The sequence below is a fragment of the Homarus americanus genome, unplaced genomic scaffold (assembly GCF_018991925.1).
Source record: "Homarus americanus isolate GMGI-L3 unplaced genomic scaffold, GMGI_Hamer_2.0 scaffold19117, whole genome shotgun sequence".
In the NCBI taxonomy this organism is placed as follows: Eukaryota; Metazoa; Arthropoda; class Malacostraca; order Decapoda; family Nephropidae; genus Homarus; species Homarus americanus.
This window is the reverse complement of record NW_024754704.1, coordinates 155,513-182,304: the sequence shown is the minus strand read 5'-3', so window position 1 is coordinate 182,304 and position 26,792 is coordinate 155,513. Positions and strand designations below refer to the sequence as shown.

Sequence of the window (26,792 nt, the reverse complement as noted above, 5' to 3'; positions counted from 1 at the left end):
AAGCAATAATCATAAATATCTATATGGCACATTCAAGAGGTGTAAATTACTTATCCTCTACATAAATTTTAACGTCTAGCAAGAATTTATGGAGAAGTAGAATTATGATAATTGATGAGAATATAAGGGAAAAATCGGGGATTAAACAGAACTGATTCAGGGGTATAGCAACAGTGTAGTTGGTGTCCTTAACTGCTAACAGGAATTTATATTGATTAATCAATTATTAAAAAATTTCGTGCTTCAACCCGACGCTCTTCTTAAGTGAGTCGAAATGACAATGGTGAATGGGATGTATAACATATTGAGAGATAAAGAGTCCCTGTTCAGAGCTAAGAGGGCAGCTGGGTATTGAGAGCATTAGCAAGGCCTTGCAAAGAAGTAGGTTGAGAATGTTAAGTTATGTGGAGAAAATGGAGGAGACTACTTGGGTCAAGAGATGTATGAGCACATGTGGAGGAGAGGAGAGCAAGAGTTAGGCCAAGAATGACATGGGGAGGAATTGTGAGAAATGACCTCAGAGGTAAGAACTGACAAGAGAGGCTGCTATCAGGTAAATATCCAAGTGTGGAAAATAGCCATAAAACAGTAATAATAATGATGACCACCTTGCTAGATACCTTGAAAGGCTGCTGATGTGATTGGGTACAGAGCTGATTTGCAGCAATTGCATTATCCACTTGAAAAATGTGTCATGTTGCTGAATAATCCTACCTTATGGTACCCAATAGGCTCTGTAACAGTGCTCAGTATAGCTGAGATATCACATGTACCTAAACCCCATCTCAGAGTTATCATATTTTACTTATACTGTTAATTTCTGTGTTATAAACCTAATTATGCTTACTGTTGTATTGTCCCTCTTTTATTTCTAAGTGAGTAATTACAACATATACAGTATTTACAATATTAATGACTGTAAAGAGATTAAATGCTTTTTATCTATTTCCTTTCCTAATATATTGTTTGTGTAATGAAATTAAAGAAAATGTACTGTGAACTACCTCAAATTTCTCATTTTCTTGTAATACTTCTCATCAATTCTTGTCGTATGAATGTTTAGTCAATTATACATTACAAACACATGATTATTAACATTATCACTACATTATTACAACAGTCACTCTCGCACACCATCATAATTACCCTGCCACACCGCCAACATAATCACCCCCCACGACACCTCACTACTCATCATCTCACAACAATAATCATCGTACACACCACTACTTCCATAGTTACCCACCACACCACCTCAATACTCACCCTAACACACATTAAAAACAAAATAGTGATAAGAAGACGAGGGATATCAGTGTCATGATAGTATGACAAGTGGGATATCACAGGGTTCCACCAGTGACACTGGGCAGTATTTCATAAGGGTGTTCCAGGTACGTCCTCCAGTGTACTGCTTGGTGTTTGAAGATCGTCTGGTGCACAGCTTGGTGTTCTAGTGTGTATCAGGTGTGTCCTCTGACTGAATGGGCTAAGGATATTAAAATTAATCATTCATGTGTTCCAACAATTTTTATTTCCCATGGATTGTACAGATTTATCTCGTGTTAAATTTTGTAAAATCCATATTCTGTTGAGTGTTTTGAAGTTAGTAACACCTTATCATCAGATTTCTTCAATAAATTGTGGAAGTATAGTTATTTAATCTTTGACATCTATATATAAAGGTACAGTAGTAATTAACAAATATGGCTCAGAAATATGTTGTGTTTTCCTTGCTAGTTAGTGCTACAATATGTAACATTGTGTAGAGAGATTGATATCATTGATGAGTCATATAGAAATATTTATTAAATTTATTCATGAAATTCACTATAATTTTATTCCAGGTTTCATGGCGGAGTTCCCATGAGGATAAAAAAACAATGTTCAGCGCTGCTGTCATAGCTGCTGTAGAAGAAGCATCTGCTCCTCCAGAAAAATCTGAAACTGTTAGTTGAGAGAGAGATGGTAGCCTAGAAATAAAGTTACCATTTGTAGAAACTTAAAATTTTATTTTGTATTATTATTATTTGAGTATTAAACACATTGTTGTACAGCACTTGAATTATTGCCAGCAGGAATTAGTTAAATTGATACAGATATTGTAACTAATACACTTGAGTATCCGGAATTCTATAACCAATTGTTGGAAATAACAAAATTTTGGAAGTATTTTAAAACTCAAAATTCCCTCCAAAACTCATCAGCTGACCTAGCCTAAATCGGTCAGCTGGTGGTATGCTTGTACTACCTCCATTACTTTTTAGTTGCTCATCAAGCATTGTGGATTCTAACCAGGTGTTCTATCCTTAAAATGTATCAGAACAAACACAGAAGTGATGATACTGGGTGCAGTAGTGGATATACACACACAGAGTAAACCCTCGAAAATGGTGTGTTGGGCAAACTTAACTTCCTATGGGGAAAATGGGGTGGCGAATTGTGGCCGTTTATTTTCTCTATCACATGAAATGCATACCTTTTAAACATTTACATAATGCACAATTATGATAATAATAGAGCTAACATACAATAAACAATTAAACATATTAATGATAAGCATTATAAAATCATATTACTGTACTCACCAATCCATGGTTAGATGATTGTCGTGTAACTATGATGACGATATCCAAACATACAATAGTTTTCCTTTTTTTTTTCAAGTACTAATCCCTCCTTGGTACTTGGGCCACCTTAGCACTAAGAGAAGCAGATGCTTTCACACTTGCACATTTTTTGTCCTCGCAACTATAAATTGTGTGTATGGTGGATTCATTTACAGAGTTCTTGCGGGCATGCGTTGCTACACGCTCTCCATCACGTAGCCGATCTAAAATTTTTAAACAGTAGAACGTCGATTTATAGCAATTCAATTTAAAATTATTGATTTAAAGCGACACCCACAATCAAGGACAATGTTTGAATTTAAAGCGAATCTTTCCTATTTTGTGGGAGTCAATCTGGCGCATCATATTTAAAATTTTGCGTCTAATGTTCCTCTGGGCACGCTACACTGTCCTAAGGGCAAAGCTGTACTGTACATTTACTCAAAATAATGTACTAAGTGATTACTACAATTTTTGTCTAGTGCAAACAATAGCATGTTTATATTCAAATTAATCACTATCTTATAAGAATTCCAGCAATGCAAATTATATTCTCCCTGGTCACTTTTGTGACATTTTATAAACAAAAAGCATAAACTCAAGCTAAAGGACATAAACAAATAAATACATCACTAAACCTTCGGCGCCGACTATCAAAAGGTCACTCCCCTCCCTCCCTCCACCCTTTCTATATTTCTCTAAATATGACACAATCTACTCAAAAAACAAAAAAAAATGACATTGTTACATAGTTGACTGGTAAGTCACGCAGGTGCCCAAGGAGGTGGGAAACATAAACAGTTGTCACTTGTTATTTGTGGGAATATTTTATTCACTAGCAGTGATACAATGTTTCATATTATGTTATCGTAGGTAAAAGCATGATTCATATTCTTTGTGTATCACTGTTTTAAAATTAGACTACAAGATTACGTATTTCCATTGTACGCCTGGCTAGTTGAGCGTCGTCTGCTCTTAACTCTCCCCCCTCCCTGCCATATTTCTCTGGACTTACTGTCAGTATTAGTGTTTATTGATATAATAATGCTAATAATGATTAATCATGGCATTGTAGGCAGGTTAGACTTGTCACTGCAACCACCAGACTACTGGGCAAAGCTGTGAGATGTTATGGTTGTTTTTCAATTTGTATTTTTGGGTAGATAGATATAACTTTCTGTATTTATTTTTACTCGTTTACATGAACACACCATCCTAAATACATATTGTGAAAAAAGTAAAAGAAATAATTGTTGTAAGGACAAACCTGTTTTCATATGTACTAATTACTAAAAATTTTATGTCTAGTGCAAACTATGGGATGTTTATACCCTAATTACTATCTTGCAAGATTTCCAGCAATGCAAGTTATATTCTGCTAAGTCCGTTACATTTTATAAGTGAAAAACTTAAACTCTCTCTGTTTGACTGATAACTATGCACTTGGTAATCTGGCTGTCAACACCTCAACTACCAGCCAAAAGGTAATAAGAATTTAGAGGGTGAAGGTAGTTTAGGCCTAAAGATTTTCTCGTATGAAATGTCACTTAACTTAGCAGAATATAACTTGCATTGCTGGAATCCTTGCAATATAGCAATTAATTAAAAACATCACATAGTTTGCACAAGTGATTATTTTAATCCTTCAGTGTTGTACATTTGAGTACAAAGTGAGTACAGTAATATGTTGCTCAAAATTATGGCATTTTCACAGGAAAAAGTCTGTATAACTAGCCCCAATGGTCAGGATAATATGTACTGTATTTTTGGTATATATATATATATATATATATATATATATATATATATATATATATATATATATATATATATATATATATATATATATATATATATATATATATATATATATATAATATAATTATTGTTTTTATACAGTTACACATCAGGGTTGCTCATTTTTCCCAATTTTAGAAAATTGTGGGTGGGGGTGTTTTTTCCCATTATTTCGTTACTCCTAAATTCATTGGTGCCAGAATTAATGAAATCCAACATGTTCTAGGGGTCGCGAATCCAAATATAAAAAATGAACTTTTGCGAAAAAACGTCAAAACACAAGCTTTTCTTTTATAGATCAGCAATTGTGCTGCTTTTCACTACCTAACCCTAATGGCTGGCTAGAGCAGCTATTCAGCTTTCCATTGACACCTAATTCGATTGCATGCACCTCTTAGTTGACCTTCTAGTTCAGGTCAAAGGCTTTACCTGCGTTAAGGGAACCAGATTCCAAAATATTCATAATTTTGACTTTTCCATTTATTCGAAAACACATATCAATATTTTGCCGTCACAGTCTTTTCCATGATATATTTCCCTCTTAAAAAAACAAACATCATTGAAATAGGTCAATAACTCTAGGAGGAGATGCAATTTGAAAGTTCAATCCCCCCTCTATTCAACTCTCACAGTTGCATCAGAGCAGACTTGCTGAAGCCACTCATCTGCTTCCTGTGCTTTTCCACAAGTTGCATGACATCCTGCAGCTGCTGCTCATCCTTCGTGACTGAACCAATGAAGTCCTGCATAAGCTTTATTCCCCTTTCGGCCACGTCATTGGTTACCTTCAGGCTTCTGGAGAAATCTTTCAGCTTCATGAACTCTTCGTTTTTCTCCCAGTCTTCCACTGGTGACATCAGCCATGCTGTGCCGCACACATGATGCTCCTTGAAGATCATCCATGAACGTTCATCTATCAGGTCGGAAAGCCGTGTAGTCTGTTGGATGACCAAGTTGTCGTTGGCGTAGTCGTTCGTTTCTTCTAGGCAGCTCAATTTGGTCGCCATCTCCTTTTTCTCTGCCGCACTCAACTTCTCGCTGCACAGCGACAGAACGACGGTCTGTGGCCTTATATACCACAGGTGGCGGCTCGCGACCGCCAGCGCCGCATCAGCCACCTCACAGTCCACGGCCCTGTAGCGGAGGAGTTCGTGATGCAGTTGCAGGTCATTCACAGGCGCATCCTCGGCTACTGGTGATTTCAGCCACGCCGGTGTGTACAGCAGAGACACAAAGATCGCCATCCTCTGCAGCTTGACGCACAGGTCACTGCTGAGCTCTAGCTGGTGGCTAAACATGTAGATCTTGAGGTAGTATATGATCTTCGCCATCCATCCAGCGAGCGTGGTGACATGCGCCAGGACGCAGAAAGTGCGTGCCGCGCGGAGGATTCACACCGAGGACGAGGAGCGTTAGTTCTGCCGCTTCTCGGTAATCCTCTCTGGCCCATTCTGTGACGGTCAGCAGGTAGCTAACGGTCCTGTGTCGGAGGTGACTGAGCCAGTCAGATTCTGGTAGATTTGCAATGTCCAGCCTGAGATACTGAGAGTGATCTAGTCGACTCCACCTTTTCTTAAGAGTCTGGAAGAGAGGGTCCGTAGGGGCCGATGTTTTGTCGAAGATGTTGCTGGCAGCGGCTCTCACCACCAGTTCCATGACGTGGTGTCTGCACCCAAGCCTCAACAGCTGTTTTTCCAGCAGCGCCTCCAGATGGACAACCGCACCTTGGACTCGCCCTGTGTTGGACGACGTTGTATCAAAGCACAGTGCCTTGACGTTTGAAGCGCAGCTCCAGTCCTCGATAGCACGAGCTGTTGCGCGTGCCTGGGTCAGGCCAGTGCCGTCCTTCACTGGCAAGGCAGCAAGCAGCTTCCCTTCCTCATGGCCGCGCCCTGAGATGAAGATGGCCTGTCGGTGTTCTTCTTCTCCCACAACGTTCTGAAATAAGAGAAATATAAAAATTCAGACAGATAATGAAGAATTATCAAGGCTGCCTTTTTCTCCAAGCTTTTTGTTAATGATTTGATACATTTCTAACAATATATTACAATAGTCTAGGCTTTGGTAAAATATTAATGTAGTACCTAAACGTGTTCTCACCTTAACCAGCTTACCATCCCAGTGCACCACTGCATGTGGTGGAGGCGTGAAGGCTTCCCTTTGTGCGGCAGTTACCTGACGACGGTGTGAAGCTCGTGCCCGTCTCTCTCGAGATCCGGAACTCAGACAGATCGCCTGGCGGGTTAGCAGAGCGCAGCACTGCTGCGACCACCGAACTATCTGCGAGCAAAAGCAGGCAAGGGTGTCAGTAGAAAATGTCGACTGTTTAAGTGCTTATCAAATAATTAACAGAAATTTCAAACATTCCAAACACATTTATGGATACACTTACTTCGTTATTGGATATCCGAAGACGGTCAGCGAGTTCCTTTAATGCTGGCTCTTGGAGAATGCGACGTGGAAGCTGAACCGTCACATAAGGGTGCTTTGATGTGTACCTGCCAGGTTGTATCGCTGTGTCCTTTTTCTCCATTTCTACTTCCGTTGGGGTGTCAGCCACCACAGAGGTTTGAGGTCTCGAATCACTGCTGCTTGGTTCACAGGCTGCGAACCTTCCTGTTTCGACCTTTGCTTCTCGACTCGTTCCTCCTGCTTTCTCTTCTTAGCGGCAAAAATCTTATCGTTACCACTCATGAACGCTTTTCTTTCTCCGCGTTGGTCTTGATAGAAGGCGATGTCTTGTTGTTTGTCGGCCGGTGTAAGCAGCCGGTTCTTCTTGATGTCCTCTACGGCGTCCGGTGCTCCGATGTCCCACAACAGGTCAAGTTGAGACTTGAAGTTTTCAACCTTGTCCTTTGCAGCCCTGTCCCGACTTTTTTGTAGACTTCTCCAGTGCTCCCATAACCTTGTCAGCTTCTCCCGGCACCCCCTCTCTGAGATAGTCTTGATGCGAGCTAAATTTCAGAACGTGAGTACGTTTCTCACTGTTTCTTTAAGTCTCCTGTCTGTCACCATAATTATGAAATTGTGTACTTTCCAATTGTCTCTTGGCCCCAAGCAATACAGATTCCAAATATTCAAGTGTAATAGATAAATTATTAATTAAAAAAGTAATGCATGTACTTCATTTTGTAAATCTTTTACTATCATGAAATAACCCAAAGTAACTGTTTATATTTTGAATGTACATTCTCATGCACAAAAATGTTGCAAGAAGTGTAATGAGTAAGAAGTAATTTTCTCTGCAAACCAAAATACGTACCTACCTGAAAAAACAAGAGGAAATTCTGTTTGAAAACTTCTCATTAACCCTTTTTATGCTGATAAAACATTTATCAAAAAATCATATTATTATAACCCTTGAAATTTAGTGCAAAAATATTAAAATCATTCCAGAATGCTATAATTATTATTTTTTTTTCCATATTGTATAACCAAGAACTTTTAATAATTAAATATATCTCAGTTTAACGAGTGTCTTTTTTTGAGGGCAAGAAATTGACTTTTACATTTCAGCAGTATACAAATTATACACATACAAACTTTTTTATTTTTTTTATTAATGTATGATGTGTGGTTTTATTTATATTTTTGTAGGTCCTTGTAATAAAAATTTGTATTATAGGTTGAAAATTGTATATGATTGTATAGATGGTTTAATAAATTGTTGATACTTTATTCACTTCTTTTAAGTCTTAAAACTGTGATAGCCTTAACCATTTTGATATAGGATGGATTTGAAAAATGTGTCTCAGTATACATGTCTGGGCCCTTAAAACTTAACATCAATGGCTCGAGATATTCAGCTCATTGTCAACAGACACACGCATAACGCTTACACAACCGTGTTAATGAAAACAACCGTGTACATCTCAATGTGATTTATTTTTGAGCTAACGCAACCACTAATGCGTGTATGAAAACCTAGTTGATTCCATCAACCCCACAGGACGTGAGGAGGCTGGGACAAAAGCAGGGGGATAAGCCTCGCCCCCTCAGAATCACACTAGTGAGCGAGGAGGAGAAATGGGGGGTTATTCGGCAGGCAAAAAACTTAGCAAGGAGCGAGGCATCTCGGGGTGTATTCATTTACCCAGATCGCACGGTAATGCAGAGGGAACAGCACAAGAAGCTCCTGCAGGACTTGAAGAAGAGGGAGGAGTCAAGAAGGAAGACGGGTGTACATGGGTTATATTCAGGGGGAGGGTAGTGGAAGCAAGTGTGCCGACACAGGGCCGGGAGACAGCAGCGCACCCTCCACCCGCTCTACCCCCAACCCGAGAGGTGGCACCAGCTCTGCCTATCAGCCGGGAGGAGGCGAGTGCCGTGTAAACAATGACATTTCTAACCACACCCTGCAAAATACAGTGAACTTAGCAAATGCTGCAGCTTCTGAAAATGGGGGGGGGTTACTACTAAGAGCAGAGACGTTACCCAGAACAAATTCGGGCTTGAATGTAATGTACTGTACACTAATACTGACACGTTCATTGATAAGAGAGAGGAGTTTGAAACACTACTGAAGGTACACCAATCAGATACTGTAGGAGTTGCCGAACTGTTCTACAAGAACAGGAGAATCGACCCAGAGGAATGTGAGTTCAGTATTGCTGGAAATGACTCATTTACGAACCTTTCTCAAGAAACTTGCAAGAGGGGTGTGGTTATCTATGCTAGGCAAGACCTTGGAGCCAGCCAGGTGAGGGTACAGGGAGAGGATGATTTTGAAGAGTCCAAGTGGTGTACAATTAAACTAAAGGGAGTGGACTTATTGTTGGGTGTATCTACAGATCCCCAAACTGTGGCCCACTAAATCAAAGGAACTTAAGAGCCTTAATAGACAATGCGGCGATGCTCAACCCTAGCCACCTACTTATCATGGGGAACTTTAACTATGGCGACATCGACTGGAGTAACGAGTTCACCCCCTGTGACTTGAATAACCCTGCTACTCTTTTTGTAGAAACTCTGCGAGATAATTTTCTGTTCCAACATGTTAGAGACCCGACACATTACAGAGGGGAGCAAACACCCAAGCCACTAGACCTCATCATAACAAACGAGGAGGGTATGGTGGCCAAACTGGAACACCTTGCCCCAGTTGGCACCAGTCACCATATAGTGTTGTCATTCAGATTTAACTGTTACCTAGTTCAGGATAAGGTCAGGCCAAGGTGCAAATATTACAGGGGAAATTACAATGGGATGAGGGAAGAGATGAGAGGTATCAACTGGCCTGACTCTTTAAGGCACAAGAACGCAGACACTATGCTGAATATCTTAACTAGTAAAGTGACCCATTTGATCGATAAATATATACCCAAGACCAAACCCAGTGCTTCTAGGAATACGAGGGGATCCCTACACATGAACCACACGGCGGTCGACAGAGGGAAGAAGAAAACCCAGAAATTCAAGACGTGGGTTGGGTCAAACAGAGCAGGACAGGAGGATGTATGCAAGAGCCAGAAACCAAGCAAAGATAGAGTGTAGAAGGGCTGAAAAGGAGTTCCAGTGGCTGGTTGCAAGCAAGGTCAAGTCAAACCCAAAGTCGTTTTTCCGCTATGCAAAGTCGAAATTAAAAGCGTGAGTAGGAGTATCAGACCTGAGGCTTGAAGATGGTAGTTATGCAGATTCTGACCAGGATAAAGCTGAGGCATTGAACAGCTTCTTTTCCTCGGTGTTCACAAGACAGGATGCAATTAAACTTCCTGCGTTTGAGGACAGACGGTTCGACACAGCACTGACCCACATTGTGTTCACAGAAGAGGGTATTAGAAATAAACTGTCCAGGTTAAAGGTCCATAAGAGTCCCGGCCCTGACATGGTGCATCCTAGAGTGCTAAGAGAGTTGTGCAACGAGCTTGCCGAGCCCCTGAATATCCTGTTTTGTAAATACCTGGATGAACAACTATAGACCGATTTTAAAAACTTTGTGAGACTCAACGGTGTTAAGCATGTACTGACCCCACCCTATCATCCTGCCTCTAATGGTGCAACTGAGAGATCATTTAGAATTGTGAAGGAGGCACTTTCCAAGTAGGTAATTCAAGGAACTGTAGAAAAATCAATGAAACACAGACTAGCAAATTTCTTACTCGGATACAGAACCACGCCACATAGTGTGACAGTTGTAGAGAGGAAACAAGCTCAACAAAAAATGTATCGTGATAAGACTTCCAGTGAAAGAGTGTTCAAGGTAAATGATAGGGTGAGAGTTAGGAATATGGCTAAAGGTTATGGTACTGTACATGCAAAGTGGATAACTGGTGTCATTGACAAGGTATGTGGATCTAGGACATATTTAGTGAAATGTGGTAACTCTTTGAGATATGTTCATGTGGATCACATCATTCAGGCACATGACGAGATGAATGTAGCACCAGGACATGATGATAAACTCGACACAGTTTCAGATGATGATGATGATGATGATGTCAAAGATGATGTTTCCCAGCATCCACTCACTGTGTCAACTGACTGTAGTGATGATACGTCTGTCACTGATAATGCACAGAGTGCAAGTGAAACCCCTGTACAACTTGATGGAGGGAATAGTCCTAGAAGATCAAACAGAGTTAGGAGACCTGTAATTAAATTCGACCTCTAATTATCTGAATTGTGAACAGGCCTTTCAAAACTGTTTAGTTAGGAATTTATATTTGTTTTGTTCTATTCCCTTCTTCCCTGCCATAGGTAATTCTGTAAGTTTTGTTATTTAGAATTTGTAGCAGCCATGCTCTCTTTTGAAAGGGAGAAATAGTGTTATATATATATGTGTATGTTTATATGCTGCCGTTATTGATTATATATACATTATATATTATGTTACTTCTTACCAAAGTCAGAAAGTGTTTAGGCTTGTGTAAACACGAAATGTGTTAGGCTCGTTGTAACCAACACAAGACAATAAACGCCCCAGCCAGACCGACCATGTGACTTGTCATTCTCTTATTAAATAACGCAAAAGATACTACAGTGAGGAGCTTGCTCAGAGGAGGTGTTGCGTGCTGCGTGGCTGTAGGTAGAGGAAGGAGTTTGGGTCGGTCGGTGATACGGAAAGAAGAGAGCAATAGCTCTGAGAGTGCAAGAAGGGTACAGTACAAGGTAAAGTTTAGAAGTGGGAAATAGAGGAGGTGGTTAACAGCAGGTGGGCTATCCACCTTGCGGAGACGAGGTTTTTTGTCTTCCGTCAACAGTGCTGCATTAGAGGACTCATACGGTTAGGGAAGGCCGGTCTCAGCCAAGCTAAGCTAAGTTGTTCTATTTGATGCTTCCTTGGGGCATATTATGTAAGGGGGGGGGGATGCCTCCAGGTCCTTGTGGCACTGGAGGGATGATCCCCATCTTTTTCGTTTCTAGTTTTTTATTGTGGGTGTTTTTTAACTTTGTAGGTCTTTGTTTGTTTGTGGGGTCCCTCCAGGGGGTCCGACTAATTACCCGAATGTACCCAAATGTAGCCAAATATAGCCGGAATGAAGTCAAATAATGGTCCTAGATGAATAAATCGGACTGCCAATCACTTCTCGACTAGTATTTGGTGTCACAAAGTCACAAAAAATTGGTAAACTTAATTTAATCTGAGTTAATAGATCAAGTGCATGTACCTAACCTAACCTAACCTAACCTAACCTAACCCAACACAACTCATAGTTTCTTTAAATGGCTTTGTAAATCTTTGCTTACTTTTTTTTTTTTTTAACGGGGACCAGCCCATCCGGGCACAGGCCACCGACCCACATCGGGGCCCGGGGGCAATAATAATAATATAATAATAATAATAATAATAATAATAATAATAATATTAATATTAATAATAATATTTGTAATAATATTATTTGTAATAATAATAATAATAATAACAACAAAGAACCATAGAGATATACAAAAATGAAAAAAGGTCAAAGGTGAGAAACAACTTATGCATGTTGTGTTGTCAATAGTAAGAGAAACAATTAAGACCCTGCAATTGTGTGTAAATGAGGCAGAAAGTCAGACCAGCAACCTGGGACTTGGTCAAAATTTTTGTGATGCCATATGGCAGCAGGGTCTACCATTAGACAATACATTATGCTTCCAATATCTTCCCAGGCGGTAGTACCTCCCTGTTTGGTAGCTGCCTACTACCTACTACCTATGATAAGATCATCTAGATAGGCATAGACTGTGTTACCTATCATTCCAGCAAACAAGGTGTTTATCATTCTTTGGAATGTTACTAGTGCATTTCTTAGGCCAAATATCATTCTTGCGGCGATCAGCTAGGGGCTGACCAGGGGCTGTCCTCTGTTGCACACCGACGAGTCTTGATTGTTTAAGCAAAAGATTGTTTGATTGTCTGGAACCACTTTGACAACCTTCCTAAACTCCGGTGATGTAGTGTTAGCCGGTAGTGATCTCAGCCCACACTCAGATAGGCTTGGCTTCTCTCGGCTCCGGTCGGGGTAACCTTCAGTAGGATGTGTCACTGAGGGCTTGACTGCTAAGTTGGCAATATTTTATAATGTTTTTGTTACCACTGTGTCTCCCTGTATACGTTCTGCAAGTGTTTATAGCCACTGTCCACTTAATTTTCTTGTAATTGCTTGTTTGTTGATGATTCTCTTAAAGTGACACTTAAGTCACTGGAATCACTTGTTTCGTTTGTTTCTTTTAATCCGTCTCACCGCTTGCCACCAGTGTGTTGGGCCTTTTTTATAGATATGTATCACACACAAATATATAAATTAGTTCTGGAATTTTTAAGTGGCAGGGCTGAAGTAAACACCCCATTGGTTTTTCTTTATTGTAGAAAAATATAGTTTCACAGGTACTTAGTTCTGTTGAGAGCATATTATACCTTCTCGACTAGGGGAAAGTGTCTTAGTGCACGTTTACAGGAGACAGGAGAACACTTAGTGAGGTGTTCGCTGGATAACAAAGGATATGAGTCTGATCTCTCCCTTGTCTCTACATAAAGAGAGAGAGATGAGGAGCAGGCTGTCTTTTATGATTCAGTTGACCTCGCGTGCCCTCTAGAGTGTGAGAAAGGAAACACGTCAGATATACTGTTGTGCTAACATGAGCTGACCTCGCCAAGACCTTGCTCACCCCCGAAGGAAATACAACCTCAGCCATGTATAATGTCAAAAGCTGAGGCACAGTTGAATAATTTGGTATTATACATTTGGGTAAATATTTATATAATGCAAATGGTGCTGTTACATTATACCTTGGACTCTTAACTAAACCAAGGAGAACAACATGAGACCTAAAGACATCAACAACTGCGGCTGCTTTTTAAAATACTGCTCATTGAATTACACGTCAATCTTCCAATGAGCAACCCTCACTGGGAGAAGCCATTATGCAATTCAAATTCCAGAGCTTGCACATGCTCACGAGTATCACATGACATAGACACTTCTGCCGATTGGTTGAGTATGAAGTATGGTAAACATTGTAATATCACTGCAAACTTTTACTGTACTCTGTTTAAGTGAAATGGAAAATTCAAAATTAGTCAAAATATTTTTTTGTACAGTACAGCATGCATAAAATATATACTATTGTATTTTATGATGTGATATGTATCATTTTTATTGTTTCTTATAGCAGTTTTTGAGCATGTTTGGAGGGAGGGAAGGATAATTTTTTTTAACTAGCTATGTAAGTTTTTATTTCCTTCTAAAATATTTTCAACAAAATTTCCATTTTTTTTTTATATTAATTACCACATCTGGTGTTACTCTTGGATAGTGTACAGTATCCTGCCATTACAAATACAGTAGCTTTTGGCTCTCTGGCTTAAGGATGGGATCACCAGCAGACATTTAACATTGTGGGTTTTATAGGTTATTCATTTCATCCCTTTCCTGTACTGTATAAACAAAGTTTTTATTTAACTGGAATTTTTTTTCTTCTTTAGGTATGAACGGCAGAGAGAGAAATTAAGGAGGCAAGAGCTGGATTCAAAGACAGATAATATAAAGGATAGAGTGAATCCAAGAGTCCACTTGTACAAAATTTAGTTTGCAAGAAATCGAGGAAAAAGAAACAGAAGCATAAGCCACAGGAGATTCAGAAACAGGACAAGTACAAGAAGAGGACAGCTTTGTAGAATCTAAGAATATGAAAAGTGAGATGTCTCCAGATGATCTCCCAATACCTGAGGTGAGTATTGTAGTGCTGCTCTGTAGAACGTCTATACATACACTGTTACCTCAACATTCCCAAGGGATAGGTTCCTGAGGCAAATATAGAATTTGGCAAATAACATTCTTTAATATGTACCCTATGTTTAATATTATAGTGTACAGTGAGTTCTGCTATAAAGCGTGTTTTGACAACGCGAATTGGCTCTAACGCGATTTATGAATAGAGGAACGATATTTGTATAACGCGAACGCTTGTTTGCTGTAAGGCGATTTTTGCCTACTATTTCTCCAATTTTGTGGTATTAACTGTGAATATGGTAAAGAAGAATATCTCCAAGAAGCGTTTTGGTGATCGCATTCCCAGTGATGATCGTAAAAGAAAGGCTATAACCCTTGAAGAGAAGCTCGATGTTATCTACCTCAAAATCACCCTTCTCCCCCATCATGTTATATTCATATTTTTTCAAGGTAAAGCGTTACCTTTACTGTATGATTTCATTATTAGATATGAATGGAACATTTATTTAGACTGTGCTATCCTTTGTGTTAGGCTAACTACTAAATTTTTTTCGATTTCGAGTAGTAATCTGCACCTAACCCTATTTTCTCCATAAGCCCTGTTATTTCTATTACGCGAATTTCTATAACACGATGTTTTACAAGAACACAACTATCACGTTATAGCAGAACTGACTGTACCATAAATTAGGTACCAAAAAAAAAAAAAACTTATTTAAGCTCTCTAAATACTACACAGGTATGTACAGTTACTTTGCACAGTTTTGTTAATAAAAAATGAATTATGAGATGCAAGTAAATGTGGTGTGATGTTAGTGAAGTTAACCGGATTGCAGTAGCGGCAATACATCGTCTGCTGCTTACCTCACATGGCCTGTACTGTACCACCATTGCACCATCAACACACACAAATGCACGTCTGACATGTACCACTGTGAATGAAACATGTGTACATACATACTAAATATTAGGTTTTCCTGTTACAAACTTATGACTTGGAAGAATATATAATCTATTCCTGGCATAAGTGTAATATCAACATTATGGGAGCAAAATAATTAGCAGTGTTATTTATGTACAGGTAACTCGTGTTTTACGCGTGTTTGATTTAAGAGTTTTTGGACTAACGGGACTGTTCAATAAAGATTACTACTAATAATGATGAAGATAACGATGATAATGAAGTATTCTGTACAACAACTGTGACGACATCCAGCAAGCTTCCCACTTATTGCTTTCTCAGTTCACACCAGCACTACTTTTTCTCTGTGCTCTCATTTGCATTGTGTGTTTATCACGTACCTTTTAAGTGTTAAACGCTGTTTACCTGAGTGAGCATGTCTGGAAAACGTCCATCTGCCTCCTCTGGGGCACTGAAAGCTAAAAAAGGCTTGAAAAATAATCGCAATGGATGTGAAATTAAATGTGATCACCCGCCTTCAGAGGGGAGAGCCAGGGCCGTATTCTGGAGTGGGCAAGGTGGGCAGCTGCCCAGGGGCCTCCACAATCTGGGGGCCTCCACATATTACAATATTTTATTTATTTGTTTATTCATTTAGATTATTTTTATTTTCATTCTTTAAAATTCATGTTTATCTATTCCATCACGTAAAACTATGTTCAGCAAGAATCGTGATAGAAATTGGGCTAGCTACTCCTTGAAATTCATGAATACCTGGTTTTCCTATGAACTGTATATTTTTAATATTTTTAATATAACTCCATATGGCTTCAAAATTCTCCAAAGAAGTGTTCAAATTTCAAAAATTTCCCGGGGGGCTTACAGCACCCCCCGGAACTCCCAAGTGTTTAGGCTCGCTTCACTCGCCACCCCACCCTCTTGGGTAGTTATAATGAGGGGGGCCTCCACAAAGAGGCTGCCCATGGGCCTCCACAGGTCTAAATCCGGCACTGGGGAGAGCGTGTGTCGGAGGTTGACCGTGTGCTTGATTTAAGTGAGAGCACTGTTCCTACCCTCTGCGGTATATGATGGTTCCCCCAACCTGTACCATTTGCATGTACAGTCGGCCCTTAACATACGCAGGTTTAGCATACACGGATTTGCAAATACGCGGATTGCCCCGCCGGAGGAATATTCTGTACATTGAAGTAATTGAAGTACATTCAAATCGCGCGCCATTCAACTCACGCACGCACGGCACCGAACACGGGGCACCGCCCGCTCCCGCAACCTCACACACATGCGCATAGCTCTCCCTCACTCAGTCAGTCTCGCTGTAACCACGCTTGTGTTGACATCAGCATTGTAGTTGCAAAAATATTACATTTCCGTGAATGTATTATATCGAGCACAGTATGAATAGAATATCAATAATATAACAGTATTTTAACCAAAAACTATTTAAAAAACGAGTAACATATCTTGAACATCGGAAGGTTAGGTAAAGTCTTTTGTTTTCATGTAGTTTATCCTAATTTACATTGAAATACATTACATTTCAGCAAAACTAGTATTTATTTATGAGAATATGGAAATGTAATATTTTTGCTGAAACGACGTACGTATTACAGTGGAAAGTGACGAAAGCAATGACTTTCGCTTTCTTTCATTCAAAAGATGTTACCGTAATCGCTTTTCGAATGGTTTTCAGTTAAAAAACTGTTGTATACAATAATATTCTATCCTAATTCACTTGTGATGCAACAGTTTTTTTAACTGAAAACCATTCGAAAAGCGATTACGGTAACATCTTTTGAATGAAAGAAAGCGAAAGTCATTGTTTTCGTCATGATTTTATCCCACTTTCCACTGTAATACGTATGTCATTTCAGCAAAAATATTACATTTCCGTGAATGTAGTATATCAAGCACAGTATGAATAGAATATCATTGTAATATAACAGTATTTTAACCGAAAACTATTAAAAAGCGAGTAACATCTCTTGAACATCGGAAGGTTAGGTAAAGTCTTTTGTTTTCGTCATGTATTTTATCCTATTTTACATTGAAATACATCATGTTTCAGCAAAACTACTATAATAATAATAATAATTTATAGGACTAGGTCATGTTTCTTACTTTTTAACTTTTTTTCATTCCTGTATTTCTTTATTATTATTATTATTATTATTATTTTATTATTACAGTATTATTGTTATTATTATTATTAATTTTATTATTATTATTTTATTATTGTTATTATTATTGTTATCATTCTTATTTTATTTTTGTGTATTTTTTATTAAAATTTTTATTTACTATGAATAATTATAATAATAATAATAATAATTATTATTATTATTATTATTATTATTATTATTATTATTATTATTATTATAATAATAATAATAATTATTATTATTATTATTATTATTATTATTATAATAATAATAATTATTATTACTATTACATTTTCACCCCCCCAGGCCCCGATGTGGGTCAGTGACCTGTGCCCAGGTGGGCTAATACCCGTAAAAAAAAAAATAATAATAATAATATATTGGTCCACAAAAAAACCTTTCGGTTTTCAGGGCTTTTCGGTTTTTGGAATTTCGGATAAAGGGTTGTCAACCTGTAATAGTCAAATCTGTGAATAACATTTGCTGACCAGGGGAGGGGGGAGGAGGGTACATTATTACTCATGTGCAAAGAAATTTATATTTCCTTTATGTGTTTGCCCTTAGGACAATTATATATTTTACCTGCATTTTTTTTTTTTTTTTGTGTGTTACAAATAAATAATAATGGGAAAATCCTCTCACAAATAATCAGAAATAAGACAACAAAAATGTATTAAAAATGTGAGTACTTTCTAGTCAACTTTGTGCTTTGTTATTAAAGTTATAACAAACCACAGAGTTGACTTGAGGGTAGACCCTAACATTTTTAATACATTTTGATGTCTTGATTTTATGATTTGTAATGAGGATTTTCCCATTATTATTTATTTGTGTGTTTTGTGTGTCTGTGTCTCAAATTACCCCCTGAGGTAATCTGCCATCCCATCCTGAAGACACAGGTATCCAGTGATGCTAATGTTTGGAAGAGCCATACAGCCCAGCTTCCATATACAGTACTGTATAGCCGAAAGATACTGATAACTCAAATAAATAAAAATGTATCTTTTTATTTGTAACAAGTGTAATACTGAAGAGTAATTTCTTCCAGATTCCAAAATGTCTGCAGACTCGTACAGTAACCAAAACAATTATGTCTTTTGCCGATGCAAAGGAATATCATCGTTACCGTCAAGCAGCTCATGCCTGTATCTGGGCACCACAGGAAGGCAGTTCCAACTTTGGCGAGTTACGAGCAGCAGTCATGGTGAGTGTGTGATAACTTACGTGTATTCACGATGTTTTTGGTGATTAAATCAACTTATGAGATGTTTGTAAAGCTCATGTCTAGCATGAAAGATATGTATGAAGACAGACATTTTATCTCTTACATGTAATGGCTTTGTGTAACAGTACAGTACTGTACTCGTAATTCATAACCATGTTTCACTAAATATGTTTTTAAAAGTTTAATAAACAAAGAAAATCAATCAGATGAAGAAAGCAAAATAAAATTGATAATTAAACAAAGAATACAGAGCACACCTTGCAGAAACCAAGATTCCTTAAAGCGTCAGTCATAGCTCTAGCATCTATGATCACAATATTCATGCCAGCTAAACATAGGGGTCATAGGTGGGACAGCGATGCTTTCTCATTGAGAATTTACAGTATATCCAATTATATAATGGGAGTTAATGGGAATATGTGAGTTGATTTACAAGAGGTTTTCAGGAACATATCCCTTTTGTAAATGTGGGTCTACCTGTACTGTACTGTTACAACAGTTTTCACTTGGCTTTAATGAAGCTTGAAGGTGACTGAGACTTGGTGATTGTATGAGTTTACACAAAAGCTGCTCCTATACTGTGATGTGTGTGATCCTAATCTAAAGTTATGATAATTTCAGTATTGAATCATATGAAGATTAGCTCCCCAGTTTATTACAGTACAGTATTACCCCGCCTAACGCGGTTTCACTTAATGCGTTTTATCATATACGCGGTGCCTCGCCAGAGCTGAACTTTCACTTAACTCGGAATTTTTCATCATATACGCGGGAAGCGGCGCGGGCACGATGCGCACAAGGTCGCCCAGTCATCAAAACATTACCGAGTTCTTCACCCGCCACCCACCACAGCCGGCCCAAGTCAGTGATAGTGATAATTATAGTGAGGATATGGACTTATATGGCCTTTGAGGGGTTTGACAAAGAGGCCCTGCAAGCCTCTGTGGTGGATAGTGATACAATTGATACAAGTGATACAGGTGAGGGCCAATAATCTGCCCTCTGCCTCGGAACCAACCCCCCATCCCCGTGTGCCCAGCCATCTTTTCTACTAATGCAAGTGTTAAAAAACCTAATATTATTGATATTTCTCTTAATTATTAATTGTGTGTGCATACCATCATAAAGTTAAGATAAAATTTTTACTACAACATAGTTGTGTGTCGTCAAAAAGTGGAGTTTGGGGGTCGGGCCAGTCTCTATTGGAATTAATCCCATATGTTCTGTTGTTCACTTAACGCGGTTTTCACTTAACGCGGTACCCTGTGGGTTCAATTGACCGCGTTAAGCGGAGTACTACTGTACTGTATACTTTAACTCTACATGGGGTGCATGCTTAGGTCAACATTTGGGTGGGTAATCTTTAAGTAAAATAAGAGTGGGTTTAATCTTCAGGTTTTCCTGAATGTCTCCTACCTTGGAGTTCATAATATTAACCTTTAATTTATATCCACACGACTTACTGTACTGTATATTATATGCTCATACAGCTTGGAGTATCCCTTAATCTTAGTGAGTAAAGAAGAGAGCATGTTTGGTGGAGTTAGTTTTGTTGTGGTCAAAGTGTTAAGAGAAGTTGGATATAATATGTGGACCAATGTTTAATAGAGTGGTCCATCATAAGGGGTTGCACAGAGGTCATGGAGTTGATGGGGTCCCATAGAGCTCATAGTCCAGGTGTCAAGTACTGAAGGATGTGGCTGATAGGTGCTGTCTCGTTAAGTCGGGACTATAAATTATGGTTAAGGGAATAATGCAGTTACTCTCCTTGTGTCAAGTCAGATTAGTCCAGGACGGTGAACGCCGATGACACGTTACGCAACAGAAAATCCACACCTACCTATGAACTGTTCTCAGCTCAATTCACTCTGTACTTCCCATGGATGCAGATAAAAATGGCAGTAAATTTCAATGATGGATTCCCTGAGTTGCTTACTGAGCCTTTTGATTTTGTTCTGTTTCTGTTCAAGACAGATGTAAAACAGTGTGGCTCTTTTGTCCTCGAAATAGCAGAATTACAGGCTGACAACGAGGTAAGGGTGAATTTTGCCGTCTATGATGACTTGTCAGTATTTTGGGTTATTTATCAAATTGACATTCAGTGGTTAAAAATAGAGCTATCAAGGTTCTGATACAATTTGGAAGCTCCTGTATGTCTGTGAGGCAGCTTTCTCGCCAATGGTATTTATAAAAAATATTACTGTAACTGTATATCAAACTTAAACTTAGAAATTTGTATGCTATGTTGTTTAATCACATACCGTATTTTTCGGCTTGGAAGACGCTGCATCGTGGAAGACGCACCCTGATTTTGGTGGGTGCTAACTCCAATTGTCCTTAAATCATATCAATACTGTCTCCATATCACAAGTCATTGCGTATCCTGCGAGACATGAGTACCAATGTATTAGTGTCTGACTGCATGGTCTTGTGACTAGGCTTATTGTCCCCTGGGGTGTATTAAATTAATTAAATAATAAATAATAAGCCCAGCACGACGAAACAGATGCACACAAGCAGCAGATAACTCACATAATGTCGGGAAAGACCTTGGTAGCTCCATTCCATCCCTGGGCATGCCAAGTAGCTATCACGCTCCTTCAGTTGAGGAGTTTGTGGATGATTGTTGCCTCTATAATAACTGAGTCTAATTAAGACTCACTGTGAACTGCCCCTCTAATTGGGGCGTGGCTGTGGTGATGTCACTCTTCGATTCTAATACATGAGTGGCTGAATTTTTCGCACCACGTAACATCTGGCAGGTGTTGCTGGGGGGGAGGGTAAGTGTTACTTAGTTATTTGTGCAGAATTACACCCATTCTCACACATTTGTATACAGTGGGGTATGCTATAACGAACGGATTCTACTACGAATATTCCTATAACGAACGGATTCTACTACGAATATTCCTATAACGAACGGTTTTACCTATAAAATTGAGACTGCTATAACGACCGTAACTCCTACAATGAACGCGGATGAATACGGGACTATTTCGTCTGGCTCATGAATATTGTTGTACCGCGGCTCACAGCAAGAGCGTCAGGTGCCATATTGGTTCATTGTGTAGTCAGTGCACCACTGAACTTGTTGAAATTTTGTCTTTTGATGTGGAAATTCGTGTTATTTTTATAACTATTTTGTTATACAAGTGTACAATTGTAACAATGAATCGTCAAAAGCGAGTGAGAAAGCTAAGAACCCTTGAAACTAAGAAAGAAATTATAAATAAACAGACAAAGTGCCTGTAAGACAGTCACCAAAGAGGGCTAGGAAGGATGACTCCTCTTCTCCATAATGCTCTCCTCCACCCTCCTCCTCTGCCTCCTGTCCTGCATGCTAACAACACTAAGGTAAGATAAAGTACCGTATTTTTTACAATTTCCACAGAAATTTTTCAGTGTTAAGTGGTTGTATTTGGGGGCCTGGAACGGATTAATCCTATAACGAACGAATGCTATAACGAACGACGTTCTAGAACCAATTAGATTCGTTATAGCATACCCCACTGTAGATACCTGCTTTATATCTAAGATGGAATTATGTAAAGCATTTTAGAATCACAGCCTCTTTTAAATTCATTTTAGGTACAGGTATATGCAAAGAGCAACTGACGTTAACGGGAAGACCAAGTCCCTGAAGGAAAGGTGGGGAGAAGAGAGGGGATTCAGTGGGGGAGGGGGGATAAGAGGGTAGACTAGGTGAAGTGGGTGGTCAAGGTGCTAATGTACACAAGAAGCTCAAAGGGAAAGTCCGCTGTCATGGCCACTGCCACCTGACCTGACTTCACCTCACTTCACAAGACCTCCACACCGTACCCTTCACGGCTCCACCCACACAACTCTTTTACTCTGGTTATTAACTAATTAATTAATGAATTAAAAAATATATTATTAGTTTGCCACAGACATTAAAACTCTTTGTTTGTTTGTTTGTTTAGGGCATGTAACGTGTAGCGATTTTTTTTTCAATTGTATTGGAGTAAAGGTAATAGAAAACCATACTTAAGTAAAGGTAAAAGTACTAAAAAATTTTAGTACTTTTTAAAAATTAGATACCCAAAAATGTTACTTGAATACAGTACTCAAGTAAATTTATTTAGTTACTTTACAACTCTGATTTTATATGCAGTCTTGTGTAGGAAGTTTTAATTGCTCTTCATGTAACCATTCCTTATTATAGATGCATCTACGCTTTGATGGCACCTTCGGTTTTCCTGGTGGTCTCATAAACTCAGGAGAGGATATAGTAGATGGTCTAAACCGGGAAATGGCTGAAGAGATTGGCTGGTCACCAACTGAGCATCCTGTTACGTGGTCAGATTACTACAATACTCAGGTAGGGAGGGACAAGAGGTTGTATTGCATTTCTGATTATGAAAAATAAACTTCAGTTTTGACATTGTAATACTGTAAGTAGTTTTATGGTCTGTTCATTATAATGTATGTAATTAGTTGTTATAATAGATAACAGTAGCCTCGGGTTATTTTGTGAGAAAGGGAGTGAGAACGTATGTGAAAGTCAAACAAAATCGCTATCTGAAAATACTGTACAGCATACCTGTAATTTAATATAAAACATGAAGTTTGGGATTGGAGGCCCAAAAAATTCACCAAACACTACTGAAAATGTCCATTTACTCACGAAAAACAAGCAACAGTAAAACCTCGATAAATTGGACTTCAATATATTGGAATTCACTTTTTTCAGGCTCTGAGATGCTCTGGTCATTGAAAATACTTGAAAAAAAGCTCCATATATTCACTTTTTGGACTTTTGCACTGGGGTCTGCCCCAATTAGTCCGATTTATCAAGGTTCTACTGTATAGTGTTCTGGTATACCATGGGAAGATAATGAAAATAAATTAGAAAAGAAAAGAAAGAAGAAATAGAACAATACATCACAGCCATGCGACTGATCCAGCGACCCATAGATTCAGCAGTAATATTGTACTGGGTCACCTTTATGGATGTTAATTAATAACTTTTAAGAAATTTGTCATTGGAAAATAACTGCATTCTTATTTCATGAAAGGCCTCTTAAAAATGAGAAGGCATAAGTTTTTCTTAACGTTTAGGCCCCGGGTGACGTTCCAAAACGTCCACCTATTCCCGGCACTTTTGGGGGGGGGGGGTTACTGCCAGCAGCACCCTAACCCGGGGCTTAAGGGTTAAGCCTGTACAGTACTATTTCTAATAATTTTGGCAAGGATGAAACTCTATCTGTCTTAGATGTAGGTAGTATTCAGCTATAAAAAACGGAGGTACTACTGCTTGGGAAGGTATTGGAAGTACAATGCGTTGTCCAATGGTAGACCCTGCTGCCATATGGCATTACGAAAATTGCGAAGTCCCAGGCTGCTGATCTGACTTTTCTGCTTTATTTACATACACTTGCAGGGTCTCAATATACAATATATCATTTCTCAATCATTGTTTGTTAAATTTTTTCCATTTCTGTATTCAATTTTGGTTCAAATCCCCCCCCCCCTGCCTAGGTGGGGTAATCCCCATAAAAAGAAAAGAAAAAAAAAGAATATGCAGCTGTTCTGTCAAACTTTCTGTGTATATTTGGGAATGGCTTCCACACAGTCACTACCATATTTTGATGATAATAAGTTGTAGATATTTCCTAAAAAATAAGGTAAAAGTGGGAGTGTGGCTAACTATCAGATACAAGTACAGTACAGTAAGATCTCATATTTCGCGGGATTTCATTTCGCGTTTTTGAATTTTGCAAGCACTACCTTATGTAACCAAGTCTTATATTTGGCATAAAATATCGAGAGTTTTGCGAGGTCCAGCCAGCTGAATACTGGCCACCGTCTTGAATGATGTCACAGCCCTCATACCAGTTACAGTTATTTCTGCTACAACGTGTGTTTTGTCAACGCGAATTGGTTGTAATGCTATTGATGAATCGGGGAACGCTGTTTATAAAATGCGAACATTTGCATACGAATGTTGGCTATAGCGCGATTCCATCCTCAATGTTTTGATTACATCCTCAACATTTTAAGCGTGGCGCGGGGTTATGCAATGTTTACTGTTCACGTTCGACATCACATGTTCAATTGATTTGTGTCTTGTTTGTGAAGTGTTTTTTGAGAGGTACTTTGTAAAAAATTTTTGTTTTTTGCAAATTTAGCTGTTACCCATGAATATTGTATGAAAAGAATAAGTAAAAAGAATGTTTCGCAGTGAAGACTAATAACAGTTTACACCAGCGCTCTCTGATTACATCACGTGAGCAGTTGAATTGCGCGGTTTCTGTCGATTACTCCGTGATGTAACAGTTTTTTAACTGAAAACGATTCGAAAAACACGTGTACCGTCTAGCTGATACTCAGCTGGTGGTGCGTCATGCGTCTTTGTAAACAATAGGAGGTTGAAGTAGATTACCGGGTATTATATTAAGTGTGAAATATCAAAAAGGTTTTTATTACCGGTATTTTTTGTAGATCAATGAGAACTGTGATACCGTATATAGCCTGTGCTAAGAACTTCAACATAGACTACTGAAAACACATTGTAAGGTAATTTAGCCTATTGTAAGTTGGTGAGCTTCATTTGCTGAAGGAACTGCACAACTTTTCATTACTAATTGGTACATATTTTACGTTACCATTGTTTACCGGCAGTAAATGGTAAATATTTTTCATGTCTGAAGCTAAAAGTTGCATCCCCCCCTACACTAGTGGTGATGTTACATTTAACCAAAAAGATGCTGGTGTTTTATCCCAGCAGTGGGTGGACCAGCATTTTAGGTTAAGGTCCGCGTAGGTAATATTCCTACAAATCTACAAAAAAAAAAGTTCAAATTTTGTCCGAATTATCCGAAATCCGGATTAAAGGGGTCCGAATTAACGAGGGTCAACTGTATTAACGTAAAAAAAAAATAAGAAAAATTTGTGTGGGGAGTAAGAAAATAAAAGGGGGTGGGGTTTAAGGGGCTTAAATTCATGCTTATGTAAATCCTTTAATAATGACATGAAAATGAAAGTGATTGGCCAAAAAAATAAAAAAATAAATGTTCTAAACCAAACACTCCCCTTAACTTTTTGTTCACTGATAAGGTTTTAGGCTTAACCCTTTCACCACCTTTACGGACACTGTGAGAGGTTTGAATCATAGACCAAGGTTCTTTGTAGACTTTATTCTATCAGCGTCAGCTGGTGACTGGCAACCAGGCGCTGCCATAGACAAGCCCCCTACCTCAACATGGGAAAACATATCGTACGATGGTACAATCTTACATCTCCCCCCCCCAAGTTAAAAGGAAATGACAATGCACATTTGAACTAACAAAGGAAAACAATGCACATAAAAACAACAATAATGTAAGAAAAACCAGTCAAACAAAGAGAAACAAAACAAAACTCTAAACTAATTTTACATCACGTACACTACACCACGTAGTCCGTCAACCAGCCCGGGGGCTTACGGCCTCTCCTGGGCCTGGCCGCACTTGACTGGGGAGGGGCCAGGGGTGCGAGCGAGGGCACGGGTACGGAGGGCACAGCAGAAGGGGGGCTAGGAGGCTCAGCTTGGTTCACCACCGGAGTAGTAGGCACAGGTGTGGAGCCGTTTTGCAGGTGGCGTCTGTTGCGGATGGACACCCTGCCACTGCCAATCAACCTGACGGCATACTGCCTGTGAGGGCGGGCTTCCACCACTATGCCTGTCCTGTCCCAGAGCTTGGTAGCTGCGTCCTGCACATGCACCTGCGTGCCCACGGCTAGGGGAGCCACCTGGCGGGACACCTCCCCCCGCGACAGAAGGACCCCGTCCTGGGTTTCAGCCAAGCTCACCTCCCTCATACGAAGTGCCCGCCGCCAGTGCTGGTCCACCTTATAGTGCTGACTGGCCACAGGAGCGCCGTCACGGAGCTGGTGGCAGGTGGCGAGTTGGGTGGGCGACTTGTT

General features: G+C 39.1%; 2 protein-coding genes across 2 annotated transcripts in view; both read left to right on the top strand.

The window, feature by feature from the left end:
• LOC121855907 (ATPase family AAA domain-containing protein 3-like) overlaps positions 1 to 2,663 on the top strand; it is a 47,381-nt gene extending 44,718 nt beyond the window's left edge. Inside the window, exon 14 of the mRNA XM_042351087.1 lies at positions 1,848 to 2,663. Coding sequence (XP_042207021.1) covers positions 1,848 to 1,958 — 111 coding nt within the window. The 3' untranslated portion in view covers positions 1,959 to 2,663. The remainder of the gene's footprint in view (positions 1 to 1,847) is intronic.
• Positions 2,664 to 11,296: 8,633 nt separating this feature from the next.
• The window catches only part of LOC121855943 (U8 snoRNA-decapping enzyme-like), a 32,274-nt gene continuing 16,778 nt past the window's right edge, over positions 11,297 to 26,792 (top strand). Inside the window, exons 1-4 of the mRNA XM_042351162.1 lie at positions 11,297 to 11,513; positions 14,314 to 14,558; positions 18,690 to 18,845; positions 23,050 to 23,205. Coding sequence (XP_042207096.1) covers positions 14,517 to 14,558; positions 18,690 to 18,845; positions 23,050 to 23,205 — 354 coding nt within the window. The 5' untranslated portion in view covers positions 11,297 to 11,513; positions 14,314 to 14,516. The remainder of the gene's footprint in view (positions 11,514 to 14,313; positions 14,559 to 18,689; positions 18,846 to 23,049; positions 23,206 to 26,792) is intronic.